The sequence below is a fragment of the Rana temporaria genome, chromosome 8, assembly GCF_905171775.1.
Source record: "Rana temporaria chromosome 8, aRanTem1.1, whole genome shotgun sequence".
NCBI classification, from domain to species: domain Eukaryota; kingdom Metazoa; phylum Chordata; class Amphibia; order Anura; family Ranidae; genus Rana; species Rana temporaria.
This window is the reverse complement of record NC_053496.1, coordinates 29468564-29479093: the sequence shown is the minus strand read 5'-3', so window position 1 is coordinate 29479093 and position 10530 is coordinate 29468564. Positions and strand designations below refer to the sequence as shown.

At 37.3% G+C, this 10530-nt stretch overlaps 1 protein-coding gene across 1 annotated transcript in view; it reads left to right on the top strand.

Moving 5' to 3' along the window:
* Positions 1-694: 694 nt before the first annotated feature.
* The window catches only part of ABCC2 (ATP binding cassette subfamily C member 2), a 99648-nt gene continuing 89812 nt past the window's right edge, over positions 695-10530 (top strand). Inside the window, exon 1 of the mRNA XM_040361459.1 lies at positions 695-929. Coding sequence (XP_040217393.1) covers positions 888-929 — 42 coding nt within the window. The 5' untranslated portion in view covers positions 695-887. The remainder of the gene's footprint in view (positions 930-10530) is intronic.

Genomic DNA, 10530 nt, shown 5'->3' with positions numbered 1-10530 from the left:
CTAGAATTATTGCTCTCGCTCTACCAATCGCGGCGATACCTCACATGTGTGGTTTGAATACCGTTTACATATGCGGGCGCTGCTCACGTATGCGTTCGCTTCTGCGCGCAAGCTCGGCGGGACGGGGCGCGTTTCCTGGCTCCTAACTTTTTTAGCTGGCTCCTAGATTCCAAACAAATTTGTCAAACCCTGAAATAACATCTCTCCTTTTTGAAAAATTAAAACAGCATAGGATTGTCTTTAAACGACCTCAACAAAAAGTACAGTAATACAAATCTGAATTTGAAAACACTTTAACATAATACTGTAGTTACAAGCAATTTCTAGGGCTCTTTCAGACTTTTTTTTTTTCCATACCGAAGAGTTGTGTCTGATCTGCAATGAAAATTTTTGAGATATTTAATATTTGAGCTTTGCAAATCATTTAATTATTGTTACACAATCCTCTACAATTTTTTTTTTTTAACAGTATCATCATGAGACCTGAATACATCACTAGACTGGGCACTGTAGAATAGCAAGGGGTTGTGGGCAAGGAACCCAGCAGCGGACTTAATGAGCAATTAGTTAAATTATAAAAAATGACGATCACTTCTGTATCCTGCAGAGTAGGGAGATTAGTGGAGGAGCCGCCCACTCCATTCTAAACTGTGGACTCCTAAACATCATAGTTAACTTTTAACTCAAGTCAAGTCCAATAGGACTGTTCTGCACTGAAATGCCCTTTTCTGAGTAAAACATCCCAGGTTGGGTGGAGGGGACTTTTAACCTGCTGAATCACTGAGTGTGATCACTGCTTCTTCCATAAGCCATGAAGAACTTATAACACAACAACACAAGCCAATATCGGGATACAGAGCCTAGGAGCCATCAGTCCACCTCCAACCATGTCTCAGGCTCTAGATAAATATTGTGGGTCTGTCTTCTGGGTAAGTCTCTTCGTTGTTTTATGCTTTTTATATTTTGGGCTCCTTTTTTGTAATTAGTATTGGTTATTTTTTTTTACTGTAATTTGTACTTATAATATGGCCCCATTTTGTTATTGGGATATATTATATAAGGCACCTTAATATATATATGTAAAATATTTCATAAATTGTCCATATGTTATGGTTCGACTTTGTTATTGGAATATATTACACAAGGCACCGAAATATATTTTAAATATTCTTCAAATTGTCTTTACATTATGGTCCTTCTTTGTTAAAAGGACATTACATAAGGCACCAAAAAATATATATTTCAAATATTTAGCACCTTAATATATATATATGTAAAATATTTCATAAATTGTCCATATGTTATGGTTCAACTTTGTTATTGGAATATATTACACAAGGCACCAAAATATATTTTAAATATTCTTCAAATTGTCTTTATATTATGGTCCTTCTGTGTTATAGGGACATATTACATAAGGCACCAAAAAATATATATTTAAAATATTTAGCACCTTAATATATATATATGTAAAATATTTCATAAATTGTCCATATGTTATGGTTCGACTTTGTTATTGGAATATATTACACAAGGCACCGAAATATATTTTAAATATTCTTCAAATTATCTTTATATTATGGTCCTTCTTTGTTATAGGGACATATTACATAAGGCACCAAAAAATATATATTTCAAATATTTAGCACCTTAATATATATATGTAAAATATTTCATAAATTGTCCATATGTTATGGTTCAACTTTGTTATTGGAATATATTACACAAGGCACCGAAATATATTTTAAATATTCTTCAAATTATCTTTATATTATGGTCCTTCTGTGTTATAGGGACATATTACATAAGGCACCAAAAAATATATATTTCAAATATTTAGCACCTTAATATATATATATGTAAAATATTTCATAAATTGTCCATATGTTATGGTTCGACTTTGTTATTGGAATATATTACACAAGGCACCGAAATATATTTTAAATATTTTTCAAATTGTCGTTATATTATGGTCCTTCTTTGTTATAGGGACATATTACATAAGGCACCAAAAAATATATATTTAAAATATTTAGCACCTTAATATATATATATGTAAAATATTTAATAAATTGTCCATATGTTATGGTTCGACTTTGTTATTGGAATATATTACACAAGGCACCGAAATATATTTTAAATATTCTTCAAATTGTCTTTATATTATGGTCCTACTTTGTTATAGGGACATATTACATAAGGCACCAAAAAATATATATTTCAAATATTTAGCACCTTAATATATATATATGTAAAATATTTCATAAATTGTCCATATGTTATGGTTCAACTTTGTTATTGGAATATATTACACAAGGCACCGAAATATATTTTAAATATTCTTCAAATTGTCTTTATATTATGGTCCTTCTTTCTTATAGGGACATATTACATAAGGCACCAAAAAATATATTTCAAATATTTTGCAAAATATCCTTATATTATGGAATAAATATGTTATAAAGATGTGATTGCTTATACTTCTGGTACAATAATGACACATTTTTAAACAATATCTATATGGACAATTATGGAATGTTTCACTAATGAAGGAATATTGGGGCTTGATGGAAAGCAAAAGACCTTTATGGGGGGGTGAACGTATCGTATTTTTTTTTGGTAACCGGAAACAATAAAAATGTACCAGTATATTTTTGTTAAGATTCACACTAACCATATATGTACAATATTTAGCAAATTTTTCTTATATTATGAAATAAAGTTATGATTCCAAATTTGTTTAAAGCGGAGGTTCACCCTAAAACATTTTTCTAACATTACATTGTGCTCACTTGCAACATTGACAGTATGCGTTTTTTTTTTTTGCTGTACATACCGTCGTATAGCTATTTCCCCCCCCGGCTTCCGGGTAGTGGCTCCCGCGGGACTGGGCGTTCCTATGCAGCAGGTAAGTGATTGACGTGATGACAAAAACGACCCCCCCGTCGCATAAGGAGCGTCACGAGTTGCCGAAAGAAGCCGAACTGCGAGTCGGCTCTATACGGCGCTATACGGCGCCTGCGCACCAACATTCAGCTTCTTTCGGCAACTCGTGACGCTCCTTATGCGACGGGGGGTTGTTTTTGTCATCACGTCAATCACTTACCTGCTGCATAGGAACGCCCAGTCCCACGGGAGCCACTACTCGGAAACCGGGGGGGGGGGGGGAATAGCTATACGACGGTAAGTACAGCAAAAAAAACAAACGCATACTGTCAATGTTGCAGGTGAGCACAATGTAATGTTAGAAAAATGTTTTAGGGTGAACCTCTGCTTTAAGAATAACTATATGGGCCTCCTTGGGCTGGTGGAGGCCTTGGTCCCCACCAGAGCTGTTCGTACTTTGCTGGGGCTATTATTATTTTATTTCGAAAAATGATTAAAAGATGGATCTCAAACTACTGCAAATTTTTGGGCAAAAAATAAACGTATTAGTCAATATAAGACGGGGTACCTCCACAAAAATAAAGGGAAAAACAAGAAGGGGGGAAAGGGGAAGTAGTCAATTGGAGGACCAAACCATGGTATTCATATGCCATACAAACTTTAATAGTACAAAAAATTATATAATAGTGAAAAAGAACCCTCTTAGCAGTATAAAATTGATAAAAATATATTAAAAGGGACAACGTCGTCACTCTTAAATATTGGACACACAGGACATTTCTGCAGAAATGAAAAATAACCGCATATAACATGGAGCTCGTCTTTTTCCTTTTTGCCACAGTGGTCTATAGGTGGATTTATCCAGAGCACATATACATACTGATCCCTTCCGGGTAAATTGTATGCTTGGGTAAATAAGGGAATTTAAAGGAAAAAATAAATTGGCCTAAAATTAATGTCTGCAAGGTAGACAGACAGAATAGTGTAATGATTATGTTAAAAAAAGAGTAAATTCCTATTAAATTCCTTCATCTATATCACCTCTGGCATTCTAGTTTCTGTTCTCTCATTCACTTCCTGTTTGCGGCGCTCGTTCATGTAAGAACTACATTTCCCAGTATGCATTGTGGCACACCCAGTAATTCACACCTCCTTGAAGTCTCTAACACGTAGAGAGCGTCCTACCGCACAGATGTAGTTCCCAGGAGGGGGCGAGCACGTTACTGACCACCGCAGTAAAGCCTCCCATCACGGTGGTCAGTAAAATCAGACAAGCAGGAAGTGAACAGAACAGAGAATAAATAGAGCGACTTCTCAGCAAAAACAAACAATGAGGAAGTGAAAAGAGGAATGTCTGCAGGTAAAGGATGCTAATTATGAAAAAATGTTTTCCTTTACAACCCCTTTAACACCATTAATGATTCCGTATGCAAAAAGCTGTAGTGCAATAAGCATGCAGTAATACAAAAATCAGTCCAGGAGAGATCCTTAGATATTCTCACAAAAAGCACCGGTGTTAAATTCCCTTAATTACCCAGGAGCCATGGACCTGTAGTCCATGAATTGGTCAATTTAGGTGGAAATATATAACATATGGAGCATACAATTTACCCGGAAGGGATCAGTATGTATATGTTTTCTGGATAAATCCACCTATAGACCACTGTGGCTGCGGTATAAAGGAAAAAGACGAGCTCCATGTTATATGCAGTTATTTTTCATTTCTGCAGAAATGTCCTGTGTGTCCAATATTTTAGAGTGACGACGTTGTCCCTTTTAAAGTATTTTTATCAATTTTATAGTGCTAAGAGGGTTAATTTTTACTATTATATAATTCTTGTACTATCAAAATTTGTATGGCATATGAATATCATGGTTTGGTCCTCCAATTGACTACTTCCCCTTTGCCCGATCTTGTTTTTCCCTTTATTTTTGATATTATTATTTTATATACAGTAATGGTGTAATAATGAGGATATAAAATAAACGCACACAACTACTCCTAGCGCTACATATAAATAGTAAAGCTGCCACTATAATCATAAATCAAATGTAATGGGTATACTGAAACAGGATTCCAGTATTAGCGGCGCTAAAAGTCCAATAGAAAAAAGTCTTTAATAATAGACACCCCGATGATCATATAATACAATCTTATATGCAGTTAAATTGATAAATATGTTCACACACGATCTGTGTCCTGTGTTCCAGCCGTCACCACACCTCGTGCCCTAACCCCCCTAAGGTAATGCACTCACCAAATAAAAGGTGGATATAGGCTCATAAAATAATCCTTTCTTGGAGCCGCAGGTACAGGTTACTTTGTCAAATAAAAGTTGGATAGAGGCTCATAAGGTAATCCTTTCTCAGAGCGGCAAGTACAGATTACTCCATCTATGTGTCACTCATGACAAGAGAAACACAAGTACACATAGCGTAATTCCGTAAAGACTATAAAATGTATTTAATAAAAAAAGAGAGAGGTAACCCCCCCCTATACAGGTTACACTCGCACAAACAAATGATGTGTATAAGCGTTTCGATAAACAATCCTGTCAAAGACAATCTCAGCTCTCACCACTAGATGGGGCACTTCATACAGCGGCGTACCCGGGTTGAGCTGATTGTCAATAGACAGGTTGGATGGCTGTGTGGTCCAGCCCTGAGGCGCGTGTCGTACTCACTTCATCAGAGGGCGTGACCACACAGCACAGCTCATCCAATAAATACTAATGCAAGGAAGGGATTTTAACCCCTCACTTGTCACATAAAAACACTATATCCTATACTCCGATGTGTGTTCAGACGGGGAACTAATTCATTCACCGGCGTATTAAATATCACACTACACTACAATTGCAAAGGCACCCGCACATCTACTCATCCAGTAACATGCAGCTTTGCTATCATCTGCAGACACTTATTAGTATGCTGTACTGACAGTATTCCTAATATGATTTACTAAAAGAAAAAAATAGATTTATATTCTTGCGATCGGCCTTTCGCGCTATTAATCAATTGTTTCATGTATGTCTAAAAAATGCTAATAATTCAAAGCAATTAATATAGAAATAATATATCAAAAATCATCCACATTATAGGATGAGTAACGCGGATGTCTTCACATTTTTTTACGAAAGGCAAATCCACTTTGCACTACAAGTGCAAGTGCACTTGAAATTGCACTGAGAGTGCACTTGGAAGTGCAGTCGCTTTCGATCTGAGGGGGACATGCAAGGAAAATAAAAAACAGCATGTAAGCTTGCACATGATTGGATGATAAAATCAGAAGAGCTTCCCCTCATTTCAGATCTAATCCTCAGATCTACAGTCCAAGTGCACTTTCGGGGGAATTTCAAGTGCAAAGTGCAAACTGGATTTGCCTTTCGTAAATAGCCCCCATAGTGTCAAACAGTATATCATACTTATAAACACTCATCATTGAATAATAAAGGTCATATAGAAAAACCTAATGATAATAATAAATTCTCATTTATATTAATGCTATAATAATCAGACATAATTTATAATGTAACATTATAAATTCATGGATAAAATATATCTTTTAAAAATATATATATATATATTTTAAAACTTTAATAAAAATATCACATTAAAAGACAATCAAAGTCCTTAGCACCAGGTTAAAATAAACATATTTAAAAATATTTTGTTAAAATAAAAAGGGATATTAAAATATTTCAAATAATTATTTTGGCAAAAATACACAATAAAGGAGTATTCCAAAAAACTGAAAAAGCTAATAATCACTGATAAAACAATTAAGATCCAGTTCTAAGTTCATCATCTTGGGATACAGAGTATCTGTAAAATAAATCCACTTGGTTTTACATTTAGAGAGTTCACGCACTCTATTTGCTACTCTCCACGTGGATTTAGAGATTTCAATACCCTAAAATTTAAAGCCTATAGGGTCTCTATCATGCTGGTACCTAAAGCGCCTTGATACACTTTGGCCCGATACCCTTTTTCCCACTGTATGTTTTGTGCGACCTATGTTCATCAAACTGCATGGACATTGCAGTGCGTATACAACGTAAGTCGAGTTACATGTGATAAGGTCTTTAATTTTAAATGTTTTGTCATTTGCGGTTAAATTCGGTCATCCCTCTCATATGTGTATTCACTTGCCTGCAGGATAGACATCTGCGTCAGGAATAAAAACCAGCCCTGTTCCAAAACATTAGTGGTTTCACTGGAGGGTCCAATATCGTATTCATGAATTTAAAGGGGTTTTCCACCTTTTTTTTTAAGTTTATTAAAAGTCAGCAGCTACAAAAAGTGTAGCTGCTGGCTTTTAATAAACTGACACTTACCTGCTCCACGGCTCCAGCGACGCGCCGGCCGGGGCTCCGCTCCTCGCCCCCCCTCGCCGGCCGGGGTCTTCATTCTTAGTGTGGGCACCCGGCAGTGACAGCTTTCGGCTTCACGGCCGGGCACCCACTGCGCATGCCGATTGGACAGGCGCTCGCCTACAGGGAGGGGCTGTAAAAAGGCGATTAAGCTAATCGCCTTTCCAGCCCCTCGGTGGAAGGAGGAAGTGGGACAGGAAGTCCCCTTCTCCTGAAGCCCCCACTCCCCCCCAAAAAAATTACATGCCAAATGTGGCATGTAAGGGGGCGAGGAGTGGGTTAAGCGGAAGTTCCATTTTTAGGTAGAACTCCTCTTTAAGTGAGGGTGCCTTACTATAAATAAATCTTGGACCTTTGGGTAATGATTTGCTCAAGACTTTATCCATCCCTAAAATGGGCCAGTATTTTCTAAAGATTGTTTACACTTTTTTATATTGTGAGGGAAAGTTGCTTATAAAGCCCCATTCATGACTCAAGTCAATAGATTTAGCTTTCTTTATCACGCACATAGTTTGTGTAAATTGTTTAACCTCTTGTAGGGTAGTGCTTTTAGTCGACTTTTATCATATCCCTGTTCCACAAACCGGTCCTTAACAATCTGTGATTGTATTATAAAATCTTCATCACTGGTACAGTTCCTTCTGATTCTTGTAAATTGGCCTTTGGAATATTTCTGAGCCAAGAAGGATGATGTCCACTGTGGATAGGTAAAAAGCTATTTCTATCAGTAGGTTTAAAGTACACCTTCGTAGAAAATTCTCGATTGTGTAGCATAACTGTGACACCAAAATAATTACATTCAAATTTTATATTATTATTATTATTTTGGTTGAGTCTCTGAACAAATTGCACTAATGAAGATTCATGTCCGATTTAGATAAAGAATACATCATCAATAAACCTTTTGTAAAAAATTAGTTCACTTCTCTGTTGACCATATATGTACCTGTCCTCCCATTCGCTCATAAAAAGATTTGCCAAACTAAGTAGCAAATGTTGCACGTTTCACACATATTTTGGACGCGTTTCACACAAACCTGTGATGAGTAAGCACGTCTGTGAGAAACGTGTCCACTGAGCACCTTTTTTGGATTGATGTTTGTCATGTTTGCTTGATTTTATGACTTTCAATACATACAGTATACAGTTTCCGCGGACATGTTCGGTCGTCTGTACGGCCGACCGGACCGGATTCCCGGCCGAGCGGACAGGTTTCCAGCGGACAAATGTTTCTTAGCATGCTAAGAAACATGTCTGCTGGAAGCCTGTCCGTCGGACATGTTCGGTCGTCTGTACGACTCACCGGACATGTCCGCTCGGCCGAAAGCCCTCGCATGCGTCAAAGTGATTCGACGCATGCATGGAAGCATTGACCTTCCAGGGTCGCGCATGTCGCCGCGTCATCGTTGCGGCGACAGCGCGGCCACGTCACCGCGTTCGCTGTCCGCGGGAAATTTGGTCTGATGGTGTGTACAGCCATCAGACCAAAATCCGGCAGCGGACATGTCCGATGAAAACGGTCCGCGGACCGTTTTCATCGGACAGATCCGGTCGTGTGTACGAGGCCTTATGGATCAATTGATCATTGTATGGCCCCATGAATCACAGTTTTTTGCTATCTCAGCCCATACATTCCTCAGGATACATTTTTCTCTTGTTATACTGGCCCTAGAAGTCTGGGGATTCTCCTTGAGTTCTATGAGTAGCAAGGGTGGGGTTTTATTTATTTTTTGCTTTGGGTTCACCTGCTATTGTTTTAGTTCATGTGTGTTATTTAACTACCTTGAGCCGAGGGTATGCCCAGAGGCTCTGTTTTGTACCTTTACCTTATTTTCAAAAACAATAAAAATAAGTATATGGAAAACTATGTAATTTTTTTTTGCATACAAAGTAAATTGGGTCTTGATAGAAGACAAAACGACCTTTATAGGCAGTGAATTTATCAGTCATGTTACTTATTGGTTACCAGAAACAATGAAAATTGAATTTTCGTTAATATTTACACTAACAGTGATTGGCGCAAGAGTCTCCTCTGCTACCTATGAATATGAGAGGAGCTAGGCACATGGAAAATCTATGCTTTTTACACAGTAGATTTAGGATTAGACAAACAAATTAACTTGTTACAGACGTGCTGTAACACTAGAAATAAGTATCTCTACCTTTCTTCACTGAAGTCCATATAATGTTTTAATTTTTTTCTTTGAATATTAACCAATATTAAGTTTTCATTTTTTTGTATTAGTGTAAATGTAAGGATGTCTTTTCATTCAAGACACCCTTTAAAATTATGGACAGTCTCGAGGCACCCCATTCTAAAATCTAAAAAACTATGGGACATCCATCCATCTGTATGCCACATCCGCCCCCCACCTAATCCCCCTATACAAACATACAAGACAAAAACCACACCAGTTTATTTGGCAGAAATGGCCGTGACACTTTATTGGTTTAGCTCATATTTAAACAACCATCATAACTGAAATTCTTGAACTATAATAAATAACATAACTCTGCCCAGTTTTTGGAACTCGGGCAGCTTCACAGTATAACCACCAAACACGTCCCCCACGGAATCCGGGGTGACCCTACCACATAAAAGTGTCGCAACGAGAAGAGAGTCCTCAATGCCCAGTTCTAGATAAAACTTTTTTTGTTAAAGCAGGGGTTCACCCTAAAACATCTATATACCGTTACATCCAGCATACTGCTGACATCGACAGTATGCTGGATTTTTTTTTCTCCGCTGTACTTACCGTCTTATCGTTGTTTTCCCCCGGCTTCCCTGGGGAGTAGGCGTTCCTAAGACGAGGCATAGATGATTGACGTGCGGGTAAAGCGCGTCACGCCTTGAGTTCTATGAGTAGATTTTGATTTTGAATAGAGTAAGGTAGGATTATAACTTTATAACTCCTGTTGTTTTTTTTTTTGTTTTTTTTTGCCATGTGTGTCTTATTGGGGAAATTTACCTTAACTTCCTGTCCAATAACCATAAGGAAATGAGAAAATCTCTGCAAATTAAAGGAATTCCTTGGGACCCCCAGGTCACCAGAACAAGTGTCCCCATTAGAAGATTTCTCCTCTATTACTTTTCTGGAGACAACCCAAAATTTGGGATTTTCTTACTTTCGATAATAATGATAAATAGGACAAATAGAGAGGGGCACAGATATGAATGAAAATCTGACAGATGTTCTAATTCATTTGCACTCTTTCCAAAACAAAGGTTTTGGCTTTAGTTATACAGTGGAACCTTGGATTGCGAGTAACG